General features: G+C 41.5%; 1 protein-coding gene across 2 annotated transcripts in view; it reads right to left on the bottom strand.

Moving 5' to 3' along the window:
* The window catches only part of wdr44 (WD repeat domain 44), a 95,950-nt gene that overhangs the window by 41,017 nt on the left and 29,051 nt on the right, over positions 1-25,882 (bottom strand). For both annotated transcript variants that reach the window (XM_059977410.1, XM_059977409.1), the window contains exons 5-6: positions 19,344-19,474; positions 4,451-4,555 (exon numbers count right to left, since the gene is read on the bottom strand). In XM_059977410.1, coding sequence (XP_059833393.1) covers positions 4,451-4,555; positions 19,344-19,474 — 236 coding nt within the window. The remainder of the gene's footprint in view (positions 1-4,450; positions 4,556-19,343; positions 19,475-25,882) is intronic.

The raw sequence follows: 25,882 nt of genomic DNA on the forward strand, positions 1-25,882 counted from the left end.
ATATCACTAGTTAAGTGTATCCTGTTTCTGTCCAAAGTTAGCGCATCTCTTTTTCAATTTGTCCCTAACATGTCTGTCAATATTCTGCTTTTGTGTGCTATCTACCAAGCTTTCTGCAAGATAATTTGTTATATAACTCTTTTGCGAGCCATTTGCAATGTCCTATCAGCTCCTCTAAGTGTCACAATATAGACTTTACTACCAAGTCTTATTGATTCAATTGGAAGCTTGTTCATGGGTAACAAACCATCACCACTCCATCTCCTTTGACAGATGCCTGAAGAGTTCACATAGTCAAAGCCCAGAAAACATTGTATTTCTGCAACAACTGTGAAGTTCATCGTTATTGAATAAGTGACTTGTGAGGGAGACTTCCTTTATTTTTAACTGATATTTTTGCTTGTTCTACTTCAGTTGCTTCCACCTGTAACTGCTCACCGCAGCTTTCCTTCAGGATAAAACTATCTCTTGTTACATACCCTGTGGGTATCTTGTGACTGTCTTATGACCATGATGTAATTGTCTTGTGATGGTGGGGTGATGTAATTTTCCCACCAGTGTGAGGTCACATGATGTAATGTTCCAACCGGTATGTAAGGGGAAACCCCTGCTGTGACGCAGTTAGTTCGATAGTCCATTTATTAGTTAGTTCTGCTGCATATTCATCTCATGATACAGTTTCATTTTTAAACTGGAGTTTTTACTTTCTATGGTAAGGAGCAAAACTCGTGCCGACAGTTTCGCCAATCGCTGCCGGTTCTGGTTTGTTGCATCCTTGATTTATCTTTAAAGTCGAGTTGGAGAGTGAAGACTTTATCGACGTACGGGAACACGAAGGATTGAGTAAAGTTGGTGTCGTTCTACGGTTTTATGAAGGATCGACCTTATTGAATCTTCGTTCAGGAATAGTGATCTACATCTGAGATAACCCCTGCAAGATCAGGAAGGTTTGCGAAGTGTTCACTTTCCAGGAGCAAAAAGTCAGTTCCTTTAAGCCGTTCTATTTCCTTCGTCATGAATCCTTTGGACAAGGCATCTCCTGGCTGTGATTAGCAGATTCGTAATTTTCTCTGGAGAAATTGTTGTCACAGTAAAGTCTCTCCTTACTGACTGTATGGAAAGTCCAATCACTTGGACTTTCGAATTTACCACTTTAAGAACTATTCCAGAGTTTGGCTGTTTGTAAAGTTGCCGTACAGCAGTTAACTCCTGGTTAAGTTAGTCATTTATTTACTTTTCACTTTTGTTGAGCAGAGTTTAATAAATGTTATGTTCGTTTATAAAACCTGACTCAATTCTATATTCATTGTTGCCAGCCACATAACAGAGAAATGAAACATTAAGAGTGTTATCAATGGAGTAACATAATGAAATTAAATCAATTGAAACGAGCTTTGTGTTGCACTATCCTATTTGTGCACTAAGCACAATGAAAATGCTGCTCCACTGAAACCTGGCAAATGTCTCCTATCTAGACAGGAGTAGCTTTTCCTCACGACTACATTAACTCCACTCAGTAGATTTTCAGGTAGTTGCTTGATTTTTCAAAAATGCTAGATTAGACAATGGGCACATCTATCAATCTCTGGCAAACTAAGTCAGTCCAGCTCAATTCCATGTTTCTCTGAGAGTCACAAGCAAGACTTTAGTGGGAGAGTGGCTTTTTAACACTCATCTCAAATTAGAGGAAGCCATCCTGTTTCTCTGTTCTGTGAAAGTCACCTGCGTGCTCTTTAATGAGTTTTGCTGATGAAATTATGAAACAAGGAATTCTACATGGTGTACCTTTATCTCCCATCATTGTAGTAGAATACTTTCAGATATAGGCATTGAATCATTCTATTCCACTACAAAGAAATCACCTCCCTCAATATTTTGAGTTTCAAATCTTTTTGCAGACTTCAGTGTAGTTCTGATGTACGAGAACAGCATGATTCATCAATTTCAAATGCACTGAGATTAACTGTTTGCTATGAGACGCATTGCTGACCTTGCACTAGCTTCCTGGCTTAGGCACATCTACCATGTTTTCCTTTCTATTTTAACCATGTTTGGTGCCATATACACTGCTTTCAAATTGTATTTTAAATTTGACATTCATTTCTGAAGGACTCGTCTTGCCCACTCAATGTCCTCCTCACCATTGTTTCTAAAAATGAACTGTCAAACCACACCATACACACTCTGCTCGGCGCACACATCATTTTCTTTTTCAGCAAATTACTCACTCACAATTCCTGTAACATCTAAGCAACCTTGGCAGTACTTCCTCTCTGCAGATTTTGCACTTAACTGCACCACCAACATTTGTCTCAGTTTGGAGAACTTTGCGTATCTGTAAACATTTTTGTTACACTGTGGAGCCACTTTCTACAGTTGAATTCACATACTTCACAAATAATCCAATGAACATGTCCTCAGAACTGCCAAAATGCAACCAGCAAACATTAAGAATCAGGCAATTAACACTGCTCCTGCCGTGCTCCTTTATCACTGTTAACTATCAACTATTTGACATCTAGGCAAGTTGACAAATTCTCAATGCTTCTAATGCATCTCCTCAAGTTTCAGAGGGGTTTACAGTATAGTACAACAATGTTTACTTTGCTTTGGCTTTTTCTGTCATTGCCAGCATACACTGAGAAGAGCTTACTTCTCAATCTCTGAACTAATTAGACACATTGTTTGCCTGTAAATTCTGCAGTTTGGTCCACAAGTCAAAAAAAATACAAAAATCACTCTATAATAACCATACCTCTACAGTACTGTAGCACATAGAATCAGAAACACAACATGTTATAAAAAGTTACTAAAAATGGAGAGAAAAGGGAAACTAGATCTGCCACTTGTAGAAATGAACTTGTGTACGTATGATAGATCTTTTACATTTAATAATAATATGGGAGCTATGTATGAGGGAGCAAATTAAACAGAAAAATGGAAGTTTTTGCATGCCACAGTTCACCCAAATTGCCTTTGGCACGTTTGTCCTGACTGTTGGGAAGTATATTTGAGGATGTAAAGTTAAGCAACTATTACTTTGTTGTAATATTATGCAGAATTAAAATTGTAATCAGCTGTCTTGCGATTTCAAATAAAATTAATGATTGCTTGGATTGGATAATGAGTGAAATAAGCCAGGGATATTTGTGGAAAATGGTCAACAAAGAAAATCAGCTTTATTCAACACAAATTCTTACAAAGCAAAAACTTCCATTAGGATTTATGAAAACCCAAGTACAGGTCGACCTTCACTAATCCAGCATCATTGGAACCTGTGGAGTGCCGGATTAGTGGAAATGCCGAATTACAGAAGGATCACATTAAGCAATAGCTAACCACCTCATCATACCTTTAAAATATCATGTAAACCAGTACAAGTTAGATAATAATGAAACAGAAATACTAAATGAGTAAAATTTTAATAAAGTAATATGCTGTACAGACACAGATAAAATAAAGGGTACAGATAAATGTACAGGAATTAACTTAGACAGAATAGTTGAGCACTTCCGCTTCTAAAGTGAGACGTTTAATATACCTTCAGGTAAAGTTACATGTCTGCAAGCGTGAGGTTGTCAGGATCATCAACATCTTCATCTTAAAAAATGAGTGAAGCATCAGGAACTGGTGCTGAAACTGGCACAACAGCTTCTTCAAAAACTGTTGATGGTGGCAGCACATCTGCGTGAGCAGAGGCAGAAGTCGGAGAAAGGAGGTCTTCTACACGCCACATTTCAAGCGACCGCCAGGCGGTCGGGGATTCAGCACTGAGCTCTTCCCTCTTCACTCGCAGATACTGAGGGAATCCTCGCTAGTTTCTTTTCCTCTGCTTAGTAATATACTTAAATTCAGTGGGTTGCCACGCCTGATCTCAGGTCGTAGGCAGAAGAGAACTGAGCGCCGGCTGGGCAAGAAGGCGGACCAACCCAACATGTGCCAGCTCCTCCACTGCTGGCAGGTAAGACGGGCAGCTGCGCCTCACACAAATGATATTAATAAATGCTTACAAGAGCGCACTAACATTTGAACAGATCTAGCGCAACCAAAACAATGCACAGCAGATTGGTACGGTGACCCGGGAAATTTAAAATTACACTTGCACAGAAAATTCTAAATCAGTGTTGGATTATCAAAGGAACCAGATTAAAGGTGGTCGGATTACTGAAGGTCAACTGTAACAATTGTAAATCCATTCAGCTTTTACACAGGTGGTCTTGAACAGAACCTTTAATTGATACAACCTTTGTACATTGATAGAGAACATGAACAGGTTTTAAAATCACTCCTGAAAAACTCACTGACTACAATGTTGCACACATCTTATCTAACAACAGGTGACTAACAACTTAGAATTTAATTCCAAATTGTTTGATTAGTCATATCATATCAATTTGCATTTCTATAAATTATATCACATCTCAATTCTACTAAACATGATAAAATTCACCTCATCTGTAAGTTCTCGTCCTGAGTTTGACCTTGGTCTTTGAGGTCCCATTTCTTCAGTTTCAGGAATACCCGACGGCAACTCACCAGCCTTTTTTCCATTTTCCTGTATTGAATTTCAAAACAAAAAGCTCCCTCATCAAATGAAAAGGCAGCAATCAGATAAACTCGTTTAACATATTTAAAACAATCTGCAGATGCTGGAAATCCAAACAACACACACAAAATGCTGGAGAAACTCAACAGGCCAGGCAGCATCTATGGAAAAGAATAGTCGATGTTTCGACCCTTCAGCAGGACTGGAGTAAAAAAGCTGAAGAGTAGATTTGAAAGGTAGAGGAAGGAGAGAAAGGAACGTCAAGCGATAGGTGAAAATTGGAGGGGAAGGAATAACGCAAAGAGCTAGGAAGTTGATTGGTGAAAGAGACAGAAGGCCATGGAAGAAAGAAAAAGGGGGTGGGGGAGGAGCACCAGAGGCAATGGGCAGTCAAGGAGATGGGAAATGGTGAAGTGGGGGGTGGGAGGGAGGGGGATTACTGGAATTTTGAGAAATCAGTGTTGATGCATCAGGTTGGAGGCTACCAAAGTGAAATACAAGGTGTTGTTCCTCCAACCTAAGTGTGGCCTCATCCCGACAGTGGATCCAAATTTCACCTCTCACCTGGCGTCTCTCTTTCTCTCCTTCCCCCACCTTTCAAATCTACTCCTCAACTTCTTTTCTCAAGTCCTGTCAAAGGGTTTCGGCCCGAAACATCGACTGCATTCTTTTCCATAGATGCTGCCTGGCCACCAGCATTTTGTGTGTTTGTGGTATTCACAGAAAAAAATGTTATGAATGGTCTGTAATTTTTTTTTTAAAAAGAGTAAGATATTTGGCTAATTTCGCTTTACTGCTTGTTAGAAAGGGTTCTGCATTGACCCAGAAAAGATTCCAGACATGATAGAGCACAAAATGATATCTGATTCTAAAATTCTAAAATTTTAATAGACTAACCCCACTTTAGTAAATATACAGAAATTAAGTTTTATGAATTAGCAAATAGTGATGATGACACAAAGCAAGTAGGAATTTAAAGCCACTTCTTACAAGTAAGAATATTGCTGATGTGGTCCTTTTGCAGTTTCAACAGTGCAAACATGTTTGTAGTGAGACGCTGCAAAATTTAGACTTAACTTGTTAGGTAGCAAGCAATATTAATTACATACAACTGCTGGAACATAATCCTCTGTAACAAGAGTTTACCTCCACTTGACGTGTCAAAATGGCCACAGGTTAATCCTGCACCAATGTTCTTAGTGTCACCAATCACCATAAACCATAAACTTAATTAGATTGGATACAAATAATGTGGCGAGAACAGCAGGTCGAGGGCTGAGTGATCTGTTAAGTCAATCAGCACTGACTCTCTATTGCTTACAAGGTAAAAGCCAGGCCTTAGTTTGCACTCAAAAGCTATGGATGCCCCTGCAAGCACCACATTTAAGGCTCATCAAGTGCTTCCCATGAGACGCTGGTAAGGTGCTACATCCTGAACCACTGTGATGCAGGCAAAGGTGGTCTTTCTACAATATCACTTAGTAGCTTCCAAGATTCTGACTGAGCAAAATACTTCCAAACCATAACAGCATAAAACAGAAAATGCTGGATATGCTCAGCAAGTCAGGCCGCATCAGTGGGAAAAGAAACGGCACTAATGTTTCAGGTCAGAGCTGTGAATGAATTAAAAGAAGTTTGTCAGAGTGGTGGGGGGGGGGGCGCAAATGTCTCATACAGGGTAAAATCAGAGTGACAATAGAGATAAATACTAAACTAAGGTCATCAGGTCAATGAAGGAATTGGAGCACTAAGAGGATGAGAACGTAGATAGAAGAACCAGACAAAAGAACGTGGGAGGTATGAAACGCAGAGGATGACAAGCCCAGCACATCAGACTGGGCATGTCCTCAACAGAGAGAAAGAAGGGGAAAAATAAGATGAACAAGTATTACAGGTGGCTGATTAATATATAGAGATGGGTTTAGTCGGAAGTGTATAGAGTCCAGAAGCTTGCAATATGCCCAGACAGATGAGCTGTTCCTCAAACATGTTTTGGGCTGCAATGTGGCAGTACAGAAGGCTACAGACTGACAGTACTTAGCAGAAGTGGGATGGGAAATTAAAGTGTCAAGCAACAGGAAACTTAGCATCACTCCTGCAAACTGAACGCACAGTGACCATGCAATATGTGTTTTGTTTCTCCAGTGGAGAGCACATTGTGAACACCAAATCCAGTACTCTGGATTGGAAGTGAAATTAATTACTACTGTACCTGGAAAATCTGGATCACTGTACGGTGGGAAGGAAAAAGCTGAAAGGACTAGCGGTGCCTTGCCTTTGGTTGCATGGGAAAATGCTCTAAGAGGGGTGGTTATTGGGAATAGAAGAGTGGACTAAGGCTACGGTCCCTGTGAAATATGGAAAGAGGATGAGAGGGAAGATGCATCTGGTGCCTCCTCTTTTAGACAGACAGACAGACATACTTTATTGATCCCGAGGGAAACTGGGTTTCGTTACAGCCGCACCAACCAAGAATAGTGTAGAAATACAGCAATATAAAACCATACATAATTAAATAATAAGTTAATCATGCCAAGTGGAAATAAGTCCAGGACCAGCCTATTGGCTCAGGGTGTCTGACACTCCGAGGGAGGAGTTGTAAAGTTTGATGGCCACAGGCAGGAATGACTTCCTATGACGCTCAGTGTTACATCTCAGTGGAATGAGTCTCTGGCTGTATGTGCTCCTGTGCCTAACCAGTACATTATGGAGTGGATGGGAGTCATTGTCCAAGATGGCATGTAACTTGGACAGCATCTTCTTTTCAGACACCACCGTCAGAGAGTCCAGTTCCACCCCACAACATCACTGGCCTTACGAATGAGTTTGTTGATTCTGTTGGTGTCTGCTACCCTCAGCCTGCTGCTCCAGCACACAACAGCAAACATGATAGCACTGGTGTCCACAGCCTCATAGAACATCCTCAGCATCGTCTAGCAGATGTTAAAGGGCCTCAGTCTCCTCAGGAAATAGAGATGGCTCTGCCCCTTCTTGTAGACAGCCTCAGTGTTCTTTGACCAGTCCAGTTTATTGTGAATTCGTATCCCCAGGTATTTGTAATCCTCCACCATGTCCACACTGACCCTTTGGATGGAAACAGGGGTCACTGGTGCCTTAGCCCTCCTCAGGTCCACCACCAGCTCCTTAGTCTTTTTCACATTAAGCTGCAGATGATTCTGCTCGCACCATGTGATAAAGTTTCCCACCGTCGCCCTGTACTCAGCCTCATCTCTCTTGCTGATGCATCCAACTATGGCAGAGTCATCAGAAAACTTCTGAAGATGGCAAGACTCTGTGCAGTAGTTGAAGTCCAAGGTGTAGATGGTGAAGAGAAAGGGAGACAGGACAGTCCCCTGTGGCCCCCAGTGCTGCTGACCACTCTGTCTGACACACAGTGTTGCAAGCGCACGTACTGTGGTCTGCCAGTCAGGTAATCAATAATCCATGACACCAGGGAAACATGCACCTGCATCACTGTCAGCTTCTCACCCAGCAGAGCAGGGCGGATGGTGTTGAACGCACTGGAGAAGTCAAAAAACATGAGCCTCACAGTGCTCGCTGGCTTGTCCAGGTGGGCATAGACACGGTTCAGCAGGTAGACGATGGCATCCTCAACTCTGAGTTGGGGCTGGTAGGCAAACTGGAGGGGGTCTAAGTGTGGCCTAACCATAGGCCGGTGTTGCTCCAGAACAAGTCTCTCTAGGGTCTTCAAGATGTGGGAGGTCAATGCCACCGGTCTGTAGTCATTGGAGCCACTGGGGTGCGGCGTCTTCGGTACAGGAACCAGGCAGGACGTCTTCCACAGCACATGAACCTTCTGGAGACTCAGGCTCAGGTTGAAGACATGGTGAAGCACTCCACCTAGCTGGGGGGGCACAGGCTTTGAGCACCCTGGGGCTGACACCATCCGGGCCTGCAGCCTTGCTTGGGTGGAGACATTTCAGCTGTCTTCTTACCTGTTCAGCTGTGAAGCCCACCGTGGTGGTTTCAGATGTGGGAGGGGTGTAGTCACGAGAGCAGGGTGGGGGGCTGTGAGGAAGGGTAGGAGGGGAGAGTGGTGTATGTGTTGGTTGGGGGCCGACGGCAGATGAATCATGTGGGGGATGGGCAGGGGCCACAGTGTCAAATCTGTTGAAAAACCGGTTAAATTCGTTGGCCCTGTCCACACTAACTTGAGCTCCTCTGTTGCTAGTCTGCCGGAACCCAGTGATGGTCCTCATCCCACTCCAGACCTCTCTCATGTTGTTCTGCTGGAGTTTCCACTCAAGCTTCCTCCTATACCTGTCTTTAGCCTCCCTGATCTTGGCTTTCAGGTCCCTCTGTCTTGTCCTCAGCTCTTCCCTATTTCCATCTCTAAACACCCTCTTTTTAGCATTCAGGATGTCCTTAATGTCCTTTATTACCCATGGCTTGTTATTTGATAACAGTTCTTGCCGGAATATTGCAGTCCACACAGAAGTTGATGTAACCAGTGATGCACTCTGTGAGCCCATCAACGTCCTCTCCGTGTGGCTCACAGAGTGCCTGCCAGTCTGTCGGCTCAAAACAATCCTAGAGTGCCTCATAAGCATCCCCCGACCATTTCCTCGCTGACCTCGAGGTTGCAGGTTTACGTAGCACATAGCAGAGTTTGAGATGCACCAGGTTGTGATCTGACCTTCCCAGTGGTGGGAGGGGAGAGGAGCTGTAAGCAACGTTAACGTTAGCATACATCAAGTCCAGGTGGCAGAAATGACATATAATCTGTTAAATATTAAGGTTAATGAGCTGGGGACTAGTGGGACTCATTGACCTGATATCCTTGTTCCAGGAGAGAGAGAAAGAGAGCAGAGGTACAGGAAATGGACAAGATGCAGTCAAGGGTTCTGTTAGCAATTTATATTTATTTGAGGTACAGCACAGAACAGACTCTTCTGGCCCAATGAGCTTCACTACACAGCAACCCACCTATTTTAGTGTAGGCAAACACAGGACAATTTACAATAACTAATTAACTTACTAACAAGTATGTCTTTGGACTGTGGGAGAATACCAGAGTACCCGTAGGAAACCTATGTGCTCATGGGAAGAACATACAAACTTTCTCAGAGGATGCTGGAATTGAATTTTCAACTACGACACCTTGAGCTGTAATTGTGTCGAGCTAACCACTATGCTACGTGGTGCCCCATGGAAGAGGGGAGGCTATAGATCAAAAAGAAAATTGACATTTCAGAGACACTGGTTTAGGAAGTCTTGCCATCAGAGATACAATCAAATTGGAAGAACATGGAGAATGGAATAGTCCTTTCCAGAGGCAAAGTGGGATAAAAACAGCTGTGGGAGTTGGTGGCTTATAAAGATACACACAAGACAGTAATGGATACTGGCAGCTCGCCTGTTTCCCATGTGCCCTCAGACCAACCTGATGTGGCATGAAAGTGCAAGTAGATCATATGCCCATGGTAAAGGCAAGTCTATTGCAACCTGGAAATTAGAAACTGTCAAAATTGTGGAAGGCATCGGAGAAGTCATAGATACAAGTGGGAAGGGACTGGACAAGAGGTGAAAGGAGAGAGTTAAAGTTGGAAGAAATTAGTTTGAAGGCAAAGCAAGCTAAAAGAACAGACTTGCTTGTGGATTTTAGGCAGGAGGTAGAAACAGACTGTTCAGGACTGGCACATGATAATACTGGAACTCTTGGAGGAAGATCTCACAAGGACATTAAGTTCATGACTGGACAATACTGGCATGATGCTCGGTGATGATCCAAAGGGAAATACAAAGTGGTATCTGAGTGCTGACATATGGCCTCTAGTGTGGTCCATCAGACCCAGCAGCAGCACCTTGTCAGTGGGCTTGAAGATAATATCAGGGTTAGTTCTTGATAAGTTGGATTTAGGATGGATCAGGGTAGAGTGTGGGAGGGGAGTGGAGGCAAGAACAGACTGAAATAATGGCTTTGTCTGCACAGTCTTTTTCCACATTCAATAACCTCTTCAACTCTAATCACTTTCTCCAGATCAATGGTGTTGCTGAAGGCACTCACATGGGTCCCAGCTTCGCCCACCTTTTTGTGAGATATGCAAAAGAGCTTCAGTTCTTCCACTGGCCCACTCACTCAACTCTTTCTGGCACAATGATGATAGTGGGATATGAACTCATGTCCCTAGGTTGTTAATCTAGACCCATAATAATTCAAGTAGTAACCACACATGCTACTGTATCCACATACTTCAGTGTTGGCTAGTCAATGAATTCTCATTTTCATTGTCTACATTACATAAGCATACCAGGACACATTCCCTCCAGAGCTACAGTGACTTGTTCATAGGCTATATTCCCTGGGTCTTCCCTTCATCACAGCTGTTCTGACAAAATCTGTTTCCACACCAGTGTGTTGTCCTATTACTTCTCATCCAGCATAGCTGATTGTTTTGCCCTAGTCTTCATCCTAATTCCTGTACCATCTGGTATGGGAATTGCAAGGTATCTGACCACAAGTCCCTACAGAGGACTGCTGAGAGGATCATCAAGGTCTCTCTTCCACCCATCAGAGATATTTACCAGGAATGCTGCATACGCAGGCCCCTTAGTATTTTCAATGATCCCTCCCTTCCATCCAACAATTTCTCTGACCCCCTACCATCGGGCAGGAGGTACCATAGCATTAAGAGAAGGACCATTAGGATGGGAAACTGCTTTTTCTTCCAGGCCTTGAGACTACTAAACTCCTTGCCACCACCCAGGTCTCATCAAGTATGAGGTGCTGGTATTGTTATACTGTTTACTTTTTAAACTTGTGCCTTAAATGCACTTTATTATTTGTGGTAATATTACTTGTGTGAGTCACATGTCCTCTTTCAGAATGTTGAAAGGACAACATAATCTGCCCTTCAGGTACCATCAAAGAATTCTCGCCATCCTCCAGATGTGCAAGTGAAGGAGATGCTTGCATCACAGTCTTTTTACCTCTTTCCTGCCCAAGATCCTGGGACTCAAATTCACTTTTGTAAATATTTGCTTTACCTTTAGTCTCTTCCCTATTTTGACAACTACCAACATTTCATGGTTTATGAATGTCCCCTAATCTACTGATGTCCACAATTTTCAGTTTATTTTGGCTATATAGCAGTCATATTTTACTTAAGTTGATACATAATAAATCAGGTCTCAGTCAATTGGAGTTTTTATAGAACACAGAATGGTACAGGCTCTTCAGCCCACAATGCTCAAAGATCAATCTGACCCTTTCACTCCGACATACCCCAGTATTTTTATTTCATCTGTGCACCTACGAGTCACAGATGGACCTAATTTATCTGCCTCTACCACTATCTCTGGCAACTACCACCAACTGTATAACTTTGAGGGATCTGTGGATGCAGACCCCTAAGATCCCTTTGTTCCTGCAGTGTTAAAAATCTTGCCATTTACCCTGTATTTTGCCAGTCCAAAGTGAATCACTTTACGCTTTTCTGGACCGACTCCACCTGCCACTTCTTAGTCCAAATCTGCATCTTAACAATATCCCACTGTAATCTACAGCAACCTTCTACACGATCCACAGCTCCACCAATTGTGTCACCTACAACCTGACTAACCCTCCTTTCCCCTTCCTCATCCAATTATAAAACTCAAAGAGCAGGTCCCAGAACAGATCCCTGCTCAACACCACCATTCACCAAATTTTAGGCAGAATATGTTCCATCTACTATCACCCCCTGCCTTCTGTGGGCAAGCCAATTCTGAATCCACACAACCAAATTTCCCTTGATACCACACCTCCTGACTTCCTGAATGAGACTACAATAGGAAATCTCATCAAATGCCTTACTAAAATTCGTATAGACCACATTTACTGCTATTACTTCATTGAAATGCTTTGTTACTTCAAGGAATTTAATTAGTTTCATTAGGCACATCCTGCCCCTCATTAAGCCATTCTGACTATCCCTAACCAAACTGTGCTTCAGCAGATCCTATCTCTAAGAATCCTCTCTAATAGTTTACCCACCACTGATGCAGGACTCACTGTCTATAATTCCTAGGACCATCCCTATTACCTTTCTAGAACAAAGGAATAACAACTGCCACATTCCAATCCTCTGGTACTACTCCTGTGGACAGTGAAAACAGAAAAGGTATTGTCAAAGGCACAGCAATCTCTTCCCTTGCTTCCCAAATAACTTGGGGTACATAGTGTCCAGCCCTAGAGACTTATCTATCCTATGCTTCTCCCCCAAAGGTTCCAGCACATCCAGAATATCAACATGTTCCAGCATATCGGTCTGTTTTACACTGTCTTCACATTCATTAAGGTCCCTCTCACAGGTGAATACTGATGCGAAGTATTCATTAAGGATCTCCCCACCTCCTCTGACTCCAGGCATGTTTACTGTCATATCCCTGATTGGTCCTACCTTCTTTATCGTCATCCTGTTTTTCACGTATGAGTAGAATGTCTTGGGGTTTTCTCTAATCCTACTCACTAAGGCCTTCTAATGTCTTCTAGATCTCCAAATTACATCTTTGAGGACCTTCCTGGCTACCTTGCAAATCTCAAGATCCCTGTCTGATCCTTGCTTCCTAAACCTTATTCATGCTTCTTTATTACTCTTGACTAGATATTCCACATCTTTTGTCAACCCAAGTTCCTTCATTCAACCATCCTTTCCATACCTGAATGGGACAAACCTATGCAGAATCTCATGCAAGCGTTCCCTAAACAACTTCCACATTTCTGTTGTGCATTTCCTTGAGTATATCCATTCCCAAATTGTACTCCCAAGTCCCTGTCAAATCACTTCCTAATTTGCCCTGACAGTATACTTTTGCATACTGTCTGCTCCTGTCTTTGTCCAAGGCTATGGAAGAGGTCAGGGAGTTGTGGTCATTGTCTCCAAAATACATAATTAACTTGTTCAATCTCTTCAATCTTGTGATTGATAAACTAAGCAGTTTACAAGCTCACCTTGAAATGAGACAAAATAAAACTCAAAACCCACTACAAAAGTGAAGTCAATTATTAGTAGTACAATTTGATCATGAACAATCTTTCAGATCCTAGATTCCCAACTATTGTTCATGTACACTGTTGCCTCACATTGAGTCTGGGATAGTATTTATACTTGGTCTACATGTTGATTCCTTTAAAATATTGTTTCATTGATTTACACTTGTACAACTGCTAATTTGCAAAAGTAAAATTTAGCCTGAACTAAACATGGGGCGTTTTAACATCTTCAGGTTTGCAATCATGTGAGCTAACCATTACAATCATGTTGACCAATTGACAGAAACAACATATGAAACTTTGACCTGGGTACACAAATTATTTCCAATGCAAAAATATAATGTTCTGACAAAATAAAGTGATTGCAAGAGAAGATTCACTGAAAAATGTTAAAATAATTCAATTTGTTAGATCAGAGTTATCCAGACCACCTTCAAATATTGAAGGAAACACATAATAAAAAAAAATTTAAACACACCCAAAAAAAAAATCAAATTCCTAATGCACACAAAACGCTGGAATTCAGCAAGTTCCTCAAGTGTGTCTGGAATCTCTCTGGAACCAGATAGAACCTTCCTAACAAACATTAGAGAAATTAGTCAGTTATCTTTTCCTTCGAAAAAAATTGACGACCACTGGCTCAACAAACTTTCATAACTTTTTTTTTTGCATGTGCTACTTAGGATTTCCAGCATCTATGAAATCCCTTGTGTTTAAAATTTACAGCCATTAGTGTGGACAAAGGCAGTCCAAGTTAGTTATCAAAAATGAAAGTGCAAATTTTTCGGAGAAGGACTTCTGAGAATCGGAGCAAGAGTGAGGCGGAAGCCATTTTGAATTTTACCGGTTCTCATCGGAGTTGAGAGAGGCGAGACTGCACAGGCGTGTGACGTCGGGCAGTGAAGTGCAGGATATTTAAAAAGAACGCAGCCCGATATAGTGGGCAGCTTCGTTGCGGGCAGTGGAGTGAGCTGGGAGTAGAGTGGAGACCTAAGGGCTTTGGCTCAACGGGCTTCGGCGGAACCGGGTGAGGCGAGGAAGACCGGAGCTGCAGAGCTCTCACAGCTAGTTGCTTGGTAAGTATTGGTAATTAGTTCTGCTTCCTTTTACACTTATAACTTTAAAAGTATTGTTAAATAGTGTGATATTTAGCTGTATTGGGGCAAAGGGTTCTTGCATAACTAATACTAGTACATTAAATTAACTATATAGCATGGAGCAGGTGATGTGTTACTGCTGCGAGATGTGGGAACCGGTAGACCCAATTGAGGGGCACAGTGACTACACTTGCAGCAAGTGTTTGTTGCTCGAGGAACTCCAGCTTCATATTGATGAGCTGCAGTCCAAGCTTCAGACACTGCGACACATCAGGGAGGGGGAGAGTTACCTGGACTCTGTGTACCAGGAGATAGCCACACCTAATAGATTAACTAATGTAGATTGCAGTCAAGCACAGGATGGTGTGGCTATGAGTGAGGAAAGTAGGGGAATCCAGGAGGTAGGGCTGGAGGAGATGCAGGCCTTGCTCTTGTCCAACAGATTCGAGGCTTTAACTCCCTGTGAGGGCAGGAGCGGGGACTGTGGGGAGGATGAGCAACCTGCCCATAGCACCATGGAGTGGGGGGCCATTCCAGAGGGGGGAGTCAACAGAAATGTTGTAGTAATAGGGGACAGTATCGTCAGGGGGATAGATTGGGTTCTCTGCAACTGAGAGCGAGAGTCCTGAAGGCTATGTTGCCTGCCTGGTGCCAGGGTTAAGGACATCTCTTCTGGGCTGGAGAGAAACTTACAGTGGGAGGGCGAGGATCCAGTTGTCTTAGTACACGTTGGTACTAGTGACATAGATAGGACAAGGAAGAAGGTTCTGTTACAGGAATATGAGCAGCTAGGGGTCAAATTAAAAAACAGAACCTCAAGGGTAATAATCTCTGGATTATTACCTGAGCCACGAGCAAATTTGGCTAGGTTAAATAAAATTAGGGAGTTAAATGTGTGGCTCAAAGACTGGTGTGGGACAAGTGGGTTTTGCTTCTTGGGACACTGGCACCAGTACTGGGACAGGAGAGAACTGTTCTGGAGGGACGGACTTCACCTGAACCGGGCTGGGGTTAGTGTCCTGGCGAATCATATAACTAGGGCTGCAGAGAGGTCTTTAAACTAACTAGTGGGGGGAAGGTTTCTAGAGAAAAGAGATTCTAGAGAATAGCAAATAATTAAAAAGACAATGGAGAAGGTAATGGATGTAGGTAAAAGTGGAGGAATAAAAAGACAGAGTGTGTCAGGAGGGGAAAGAATGTACGGAGATAAGCATAAAGTTGTACAAAAGGAAAAGGTAAGAAATAAGTGTCGAACATATTTGAAAGTCCTTTATTTGAATGCACTTAGTATTAGGAATAAAATTGATGAGTTGACGGTACAAATAATTACATATGGTTATGATATTGTGGCAATTACGGAAACATGGCTGCAGGGTGACCAGGACTGGGAATTAAACATACAAGGGTATTCGACAATTAGGAGAGACAGGCAAGAAGGAAAAGGAGGTGGGGTGGCTATGTTAATAAAGCAAGAAATCACTGCAATAAAGCAAAATGATATTGGCTCAAAGGATCAGGATAACGAAACAATTTGGGTAGAAATAAGAAATAGTAAAGGGAAAAAAGCAGTGGTGGGAGTAGTCTATAGGCCTCCATACAGCTGTAACTCAGTTGGTCAGAGCATAAATTAGGAAATAGTTGGGGCTTGTAATAAGGGAACAGCTATGATTATGGGGGATTTTAACTTTCATATTGACTGGACTAATCAAGTCGGACACGGCAGCCTTGAAGAAGAGTTTATTGAGTGTATTCGGGATGGGTTCCTTGAACAATACGTTACTGAGCAGACAAGGGGGCAAGCAGTCTTAGATCTGTTCCTGTGTAATGAGACAGGACTAATAAAAAATGTCCTAGTAAAGGATCCCCTTGGAATGAGTGACCATAACATGGTCGAATTCCATATTCAATTAGAGGATGAGAGGGTTGGATCTCAAACAAGCGTACTGAGCTTAAATAAAGGAGACTGTGATGGTATGAGAGCGGAATTGCTTAAGATGGACTGGGAAAATAGATTAAAGGGTAGATCGGTACTTGATCAGTGGTGTATATTTAAGGAGCTATTTTACAACTATCAAGAAAAATATATTCCACTAAAGAAAAAAGGGTGTAAAAGAAAAAATAGTTATCTGTGGCCAAGTAAAGAAATAAAGCAAAGTATACAACTAAAAAGAAAGTTATATAAGGTAGCTAAATCTAGTGGGAAGATTAAAGATCGAGAAGCTTTTAAAGATCAGCAGCAAATAACAAAAAGATTGATTAAGAAGGGGAAGATAGATTATGAAAGTAAATTGGCGAAAAACATAAAAGCAGATAGTAAGAGTTTTTATAGTTACATAAAAAGAAAAAGGGTGGCTAAAGTAAATGTTGGTCCCCTAGAAGATGAGACCGGGAAATTAATGGTAGGGGAAATGGAGATGGCAGAAGCACTGAACAAATATTTTGTATCAGTTTTTACAGTAGAGGACACTCAAAATATCCCAACACTGGATAAACAGGGGGCTCTAGGGGGAGAGAAGCTAACTATGATTCAAATCACCAAGGAAATGGTACTTGATAAATTAATGGGACTGAAGGTGGATAAATCCCCTGGACCGGATGGCTTGCATCCTAGGGTCTTAAGGGAAGTGGCGGTCGGTATTGTGGATGCATTAGTGATAATTTTTCAAAACTCGCTGGACTCGGCAATGGTCCCGGCAGATTGGAAAAATGCTAATGTAACTCCTTTATTTAAAAAGGGCAATAGACAGAAGGCTGGGAATTATAGGCCAGTTAGCCTAACATCTGTGGTTGGCAAAATGTTGGAATCGATAATTAAGGAAACAGTAACAGGGCATTTGGATAAACATAGCTTAATAGGACAAAGTCAGCATGGCTTTACAAAAGGGAAGTCATGTTTGACAAATTTGTTGGAGTTCTTTGAGGACATAAAAAAAGTTCTTTTAGATAAAGGGGAACCAGTGGATGTGGTGTATTTGGACTTCCAAAAGGCATTTGACAAGGTGCCACACCAAAGATTATTACTTAAAGTAAAAAATCATGGGATTGGGGATAATATTCTGGCATGGGTGGAGGATTGGCTTTCTAACAGAAAACAGAGAGTTGGGATAAATGGTTTATTCTCAGACTGGCAGTTGGTGACTAGTGGTGTTCCGCAGGGGTCGGTGTTGGGACCCCAACTCTTTACAATCTATATTAATGATTTGGAGAAAGGGACTAAATGCAACGTATCTAAGTTTGCTTATGACACAAAGATGGGAGGGAGTGTAATGAGTGTGGAGGACACTGAAACCCTGCAGGGGGACATAGATAGGCTGAGTGATTGGTCAGACATTTGGCAGATGAAATATAATACTGACAAGTGTGAGGTCTTGTACTTTGGCAGGAAAAATAATAGAGCAAGTTATTATCTAAATGGAGAGAAACTGGAAAGTGCTTCTGTGCAAAGGGATCTGGGGGTCCTGGTGCAGGAAACACAAAAAGTTAGTATACAAGTGCAGCAGGTGGTCAAGATGGCCAATGGAATGCTGGCTTTTATTGCTAGGGGGATGGGAGTGTAAGAACAGGGAGGTCTTACTGTTGTACAGGGTATTGGTGAGACCACACCTGGAGTACTGCATGCAGTTCTGGTGTCCATATTTAAGAAAGGACATACTGGCTCTTGAGTCAGTGCAGAGAAGGTTCACTAGGTTAATTCCGGGATGGGTGGGTTGATGTATGATGAGAGGTTGAGTAGATTGGGACTCTACTCATTGGAGTTCCGAAGAATGAGAGGCGATCTTATTGAAACATATAAGATTGTGAAGGGGCTTGATCAGGTGGATGCAGGGAGAATGTTCCCAATGATGGGTGAAACTAGGACTAGGGGGCATAATCTTAAAATAAGGGGATGCCGTTACAGGACTGAGATGAGGAGAAATTTCTTCACTCAGAGGGTAGTGGGGCTGTGGAATTTACTGCCCCAGAGAGCTGTGGAAGCTACTATACTCAATAAATTCAAAACGGAGATAGACATTTTCCTGGATAAAAGTGGCATTAGGGGATACGGTGAGCAAGCAAATAAGTGGACATGAGGCTAGGTTTAGATCAGCCATGTGATCTCCTGGGCCAGTTTTCGATAGCCTGGATGGGTTGGAGAGGAATTTTCCAGATTTTTTCTCCTCAATTGGCAAATCGTTTTTATTTTCCCCCGGGTGATCACATGGCTTTGGGTGGGATGAATAATAAAATAAAATGGGCAGCATGGTGCCCTGTTGGTTGGCACTGTTGCCTTGTGGGATTCGGTGATAACTAGAGTTAAGATTGGATCAGCCATTATCTTGTTGAATGGCGGAGCAGGCTTGAGGGGCCGATTGGCCTACTCTTGCTCCTATCTCTTATGTTCTTATGTACCACAATACAATATTCCTGATAAACAACATTAGTAATATAATCAGACTCATCTTGTTAAGGATGAAGTAAAAACCTATTGTGCTAATCTTTATATGTTCCATAAATTCACCAGTGATACCACTGTTGCAGGTAAAATCAACCAGCTGTGGTTTTGTACATTCAAATGGCATCAGCATACAAGCTACTACACATTCACAAGTCTAAACCCATGTACTAATTAGAGGTAAGCCTCATAAGCTTAAACTTAAAAATGGTTACTTCAACATGCTCTGACTTACCAAACAGCTTAAATAAATCCGAACAATTTTCTACTTACCTGTGCAGTAACAACTTTGTCTCCACTAGTTGCACTTGCAAGATCTAAAGAATGTTGTAGCTCTTTGGTTAGATTTTCTATAGCTGTATTGGGAGTCACAAGACCAACAGACGTCTCAGAATCAGGAGGACCTATTTAAAAAAAATTATGCCATTTAACAACTAGAACATTTGCATTCCAATTTCTTGTATCATTGAATCAGCATTTAAATATTAGTGCAGCAATCAAACTCAATGCCTCAGTTTCAATGGAATAAATTACACTATAGTTCAGTGTGAAGAAAAATATTGAATTACTTAGCAAGATTGGTGAAATCACTAACTATCCAAATCTAACAGGTGTTTCACTTCCAAAAAGGTTTAGAAATCAAAATATCAAAAGAAGCTTCTTTAGAAAAAGGATTTCAAATGAAAAGCCTTTGAGTGAAATCAAAACTTCAATTAGTCCAATGCTGGATTTAGTTTCGGACATTGTTCAGCAGTGACCTTCCAATTTTGCAATGTGTGCATTATAAATCCATTTGTTCAGAACATTCACTACAAACCAACATTAGTAATACAATCAGGGTCATCCTACTGAGAATGAAGTAAAAACTCAGTATGTTCTCATCTTTGTATATTGTATAAATTCACAACTGACACCACTATCATTGATAGAATTTCAGATGGCAATGAAGAGCCTTGAAGTACTGAGATAGATGAGTGGTGTCACAACAATCTCGCACTCATTATCAGTAAGACCAAAGAACTGATTGTGGATTTAGGGAAGGGGAAGACGGAACAACACATACCAGTCCTCATTCAAAGGGTGAGTAGCTTCAAGTTGCTGGAAGTCAACATCTTAGAGAATCTATTCCTGGGCCCAACAGATCGATGAAATCATAAAAGTAGGCATGCCAATTGCTCAACGTCATTGGAAACTTGAGGAATTTAGTGTCAACAAAGCCTTACAGATTTCTACAAATGCATGGTGTAATTCATTCTGAATAGTTGCATCACAGTATGGTATAGATTCCATACACAGGTGCATAACAGGCTACAGAGGGTTGTAGACTGGGCAGCTCCATCACAGACACAAACCTTCTCAAACATTAAGGGCGCCTTCAAGAGGGTGGTGCCTCAAGAGGTCAGGATCCATCATCAAGCACCCTCATCATCAGGACATGCCCTTTGGGAGGGGAGGTAAAAGAGTCTGAAGAAGCACATTCAATGACTCTGCAACAGCTTCTTACCCTCTTTCATCATATTTTGGTACAGTCCATGCAAACCATCTTGATATTCCTTTGTTTTTACATTATTTACTTGCTTGGTTGATAGATTTTGTGGTTTTGCATTGTACTGCTGCAAAACAACAAATTCCATGCTGTATCAGTGATAATAAATCTGATTCTAAATCAACATTTATTCTAAAACTTACTGCCAATTCTACATGATATTTACAGACACCCTTGTACATTTTATGAGGAACCTTGGGATAGTATGTTGGTTCTATTGCAATTCTACAAACACAAATTATTCAGTTATCCAATTCCAGATTCAATATACACTAGTTTGTTGCCATGAATTGTGAGAAGTAATCAGCTAGTAAAATTACATTCACATGTAGCCTCAGTGTCATTGGAAATCTGGCTTGTTTTTTATAAGAACAAAACCTGTTTTGAATTTGTCGTATTGTGAAGAATAATCACTGAACCCTAACAACAGACCTGCATTTAATTAACCTTTCACTAATACATACCAAGAACTGTCCATGTGAACAGTTTACTATATTTGCTACATTTGAATCTGTAAGTTTCCCTAAAAATACAAGACTTCATGTAAATAAAAGTTTCCTGCTTCCTTTTAAAAAGCAAAATTGACCACCATCTAATCTGTACTCCAGAAAAAAAAATTAACCAATGTTTGCCACATGGAAGTAATTACTGTACCGAAAACTGATTAAATTTGTGATTTGAGCTTTAGTAGATTTGTGACCCTTATCCTCATTTGCTTACATAGCAATTTATTTCATTTGTCAGAGAAATTTGGTTTGGTCAGTTTTAAGTTTGTAAAGACTGTACTATTATACCCAGTGCTCAGCAGAAAACTTTGGGAGTACAAATGACAACAATGGGAGACAGAAGAGATCATTAGCTTTATTGGTCATACATACTTTGAAACATATAGCGAAATGTGTCATTTGTGTCTGATCAGCGAAGACTGTGCTAGGCAGCCAATAAGTGCTGCCAATCTTCCAAAGCCAACATAGCATGCCAACAACTTACTAACTAACTGTACATCTTTGGAATATTGGAGGAAACCAGATCACCCAGAAGAAAGCTATGCAGTGAAAGAGAATGTACAATCTCCTTACAGACAACAGTGGGAATTGAACCCAGTTCGCTGGCGCAGTAATAGTGTTATGTTAACCTCAACTGTGCCATCTCATTTGGCAGGATTAAGCCTGATGGAACCATGTATAACACAGAAAAGTGCAGAATCATCAGAAAAAGTGATGAGTTCTTAATACTTCTGAGCTACAATTAATTAAGACGACTTTCAAAGGGTTATTGTGGATGTGAAATGTGAAATATATTCAATAACTTATTTGTTATTTGTTGCAGTCTGTGGATGTCCTCAGGGTGACTGGCTGTACTGTGAATCTACTTTAGTTTTGGAATAGTTATTCTTTGGCCCCATCATTTGGTGGTTGGTCTACATGAAGATGCTGAGCCAGGTGATTAATGCACAAGGAAAGGTCCTCCATTAATATGAGGGGAAGGGCTTGAGATGTTCAGCTAATTTGTGATGTACAGTAGCTCTCCACCTGAGTTTCTGGCTAGATCTTTGTACTTAAATTTCTTCGGTGAGACTTAAACTTACAACTCTTTACATATAAGTGAAAATGGTACTCTTTAAGCTCTTGTGCATTGTTTGGCGCTAAAAACTAAGGTACAATCACAAAGCAATATCTCCAGCCCTTCCCCTCATATTAACGGAGGACTTTTCATTGTGCATTAATCACCTGGCTCAGCATCTTCATGTTGACCAACCACCAAATGATGGGGCTAAAGAATAACTATTCCAAAACTAAAGTAGGTTCACAGTACAGCCAGTCACCCAGTGGATATCCACGGACTACAACAAATACTGTCTGCATGCTTAAGCACAGAAATGCCAAAGCTGTCAATAACGCAAGACAACACTGGCAGATATTTCTTTACAAAACCCAGGCTATTATCTGATCAATACTAAAGTACTGTCTGTGAGAGAGTGCAAAATGTACTCAAATGTACATCAATAGTTATTAAGTTTTCCCATGTCATCACAAGGTCACAAAAACCAAGCCGGTCATTTTCTTCTAACTTTCTCTGGCCATCCTGAAGTTGGAACAAATCTTTAACATCACAAATTATATTCGAAAAAAGTTAGGTGATAAAACCAGCTACATTCAGTTTATTTGATTTCTGTCTCAAATACGTTTAATGCACCCTCTGCATTGATGCTTCCTGCCTGAAAAGCAAATGCCAGAATATGTCATTGATCATGCTATCACTAAGCTCATGATTGCTAACCTAATCAAACTAATCTCAAATTATCAAACTGTATCAGTTCTGCTTTCTAACAAGGGGCACACCAATCCACATATTTAGGTGGATGCCAGATATTAACTGTACAGGCCAAGGATACAACTTGTTCTGGAGCTCAGGTCTCAGATACCAGTACAAATATCATTCTACTTTTCTCAGAGAGGGAGGTTCTCAGCAGGAATGAACATTTGGCCATATTAACCATAATACAATATCCAAGACTGTCGTCAGATTGGTATTTCAGTTCCTCCACAGAAAACAAACCAGAAGTGGTAAAAATCTGGTAGCTTTAAATTCATACGCAAACTCAGGAATCAAGTCTATTACAAGAACTCTACCCAATGTACCTGAAGCACATCAAGACCCTTCACCTTTAAGGATTCAAAGCTTCCTCCTACGCAACAGAAATTAAACTCATCTGTTAAATTAGTTTTGTGAAGAGCTCTGGAAGAAAAAATTATTTCACCCTTGCATTGCATGCTTAGGACAGTGATTACACAAAAATTATTTCAGCACAATCAGCCAAAGAAATTACTCATTACATACACAACCAATACAGGCAGTCCCTGAGTTACGAACGTCCGACTTACAGACAACTCGTACTTACGAACCAAGGAAGGAGAATGCCATGCGCCATTTTAAGTCAGATTGTGATGCCATCTGCCATTTTAAGTTGTTGCCGTTGACACTGTGTTGAGTGTTTGGCTTAAATTGTTCTTAGTAGATTCACCCACCCCCGTTCCGGTCCACTGGTGGCACAGTGAGATCAGCACCGGACTGGAGAACGGAGGTTGGCAAGCTCAATCCTGTGACAGACCACTCCCGTGCTGGGTTGATGTCAATCCAGTGACTCCCGTACCATCCGTGCCAGGTTGATTTCAAGCTCACAACTCAACCATGTTAAAAAAAAACATAGCCACGTCCAGTTTAAATTCCCACGTGGAATATTGTGGAGGATCAAATTCCCAAACCCAGCACAGCCCCCACTTGTCCCATTTGGCCTTTCTCAGTGAGGTGGTCCTTAGGACCCAGCGGACCTCGGGAGCCGGCGCAGCTTGCGACCCGCCGCCCTCAGTGTTTCTGTTCCATTGACAGGAAACGACTGCGATTGAAAATAAAATGGAAATAGTAAAGTGTTTGGAAAGAGGTGAAATGCCATCGGTCATGGGAAAAGCGTTACGCTAAGTCGGTCAACGATCAGAACAATTTTAAAGGATAAAGTTAGAATAATGGAGCATGTGAAAGGCCCTGCCCTGATGAAAGCTACACTTATTACTAAGCAGCGCAGTGGTTTAATTATTGGAATACATACGCTTCTTAAGTGTTTTATATGCATAGAAAGGTAAAATATATACTAAGACAAACGTTTGACTAACTGACGCTAAATAATACTGGATGTACTTGCGACTTGCATGCAAATCCGATTTAAAGACTGACTCAGGAACGGAACTCGTATGTAACCCGGGGACTGCCGGTACTTTGTAAATCAGGTTGTCAGCAAGAAGGGAATTAATGTTCAAAATACATTTCATTATCAAGTTACATATATGTAATCATTATACAACCCCGAGATTCAAATCTACAAAGTAGTAACCACAACAGAATCAATGAAAGACCATCCAATTAGGGCATTCAACCAGAGTGCAGAAAATAACAAACTGTGCAAATGCTAAAAGATGAAACAATAATATCAATAATTAAGCAATAAATATCAATAACATGAGATAGAGTCGTTGAAAGTGAGTCCATTGTTGTGGGAACATTTCAATGATGGGGTAAGTGAAGTTATACCCTTTGGTTCAAAGGCCTGATGATTGAGTGGTAGTATCCATTCCTGAACCTGGTGGTGTGAGTCCTGAGGCTCTTGTACCTTCCTGATGGCAACAGTGAGAAGAGAGCAAGTCCTGGGTGGTGGGGGTTCCTAATGATGGATACTGCTTTCCTGTGACAGCGTTTCAACAGTTGTGAGGTCTTTACCCATTATGAACTGCCATATTTCTGACTTTTTGTAAGATTTCCATTCAAGGGCATTAGTGATTCCGTACCAGGCTGTGATGCAACCAATCAATACTTCTCACCAGACACCTATAGAAGTTTGTCAAAGTTTTAGATGCCATGTCAAATCTCCGCAAATTCTGAAGGAATTAGAGGCACTGTCGTGCTTTCTTCGTAATTGCACTTACAAAGGACAGGACTGGTCATCTGAAATAATAACACCTAGAGGTTACTAAACCTCTCCACCTCTGATCCTCTGATGAGGACTGGCTGATGGAACTCTGGTTTCCTTCTCCTGAAATCTATAATCAGTTCCCAGGTCTTGCTGACGTTGAGTGGGAGGTTATTAGGACACCACTCATCCAGACTTTCAATCACCCTCGCACAAGTTGAATCATCATGACCTATGATTTGGCCTACGATAGTGCTAGCATTAGCAAACTTGAATATGGCACTGGAGTGTACTTGGCCATAGAGTCCTAAGTGTAAAGCGAGTTGAGCAGAGAACTAAGCACACAGTCTTGTGGTGCACCTGTGCTGATAGAGGTCAATCTGAACTGACAGGAGTCTGCAACTGAAGAAATCCAGGATCCAATTGCAAAAGGTGGTATTAAGGCCAAGGTCTTAACCTTATTGATTAGTCTTCAAGGGATGATGGTATTGAATGCTGAGCTGTAGTCAATAAAGAGCATCCTGATGTATGCATCTTTGCTGTCCAGATGTTCCAGGATTGAGTGAAGAGCCAATGAGATGGCATCTGCTATGGACGTGTTGCTCCAGTAGGCAAATAGGAGTGGATCTAAATAGTTTCTCAGGCAGGAGTTGATATGGTCCATCACCAACCTCTCAAAACACTTTATTGTGGATGTAAGTGCTACTGGGCGATAGTCACTGAGGCAGGTCACTATGTTCTTCTTGGACTCTGGTATAACTGAAACCTGCTTGAAGCAGGTGGGTACCACACACTGCTGAAGTC

Source organism: Hypanus sabinus, chromosome 8, assembly GCF_030144855.1.
Source record: "Hypanus sabinus isolate sHypSab1 chromosome 8, sHypSab1.hap1, whole genome shotgun sequence".
In the NCBI taxonomy this organism is placed as follows: domain Eukaryota; kingdom Metazoa; phylum Chordata; class Chondrichthyes; order Myliobatiformes; family Dasyatidae; genus Hypanus; species Hypanus sabinus.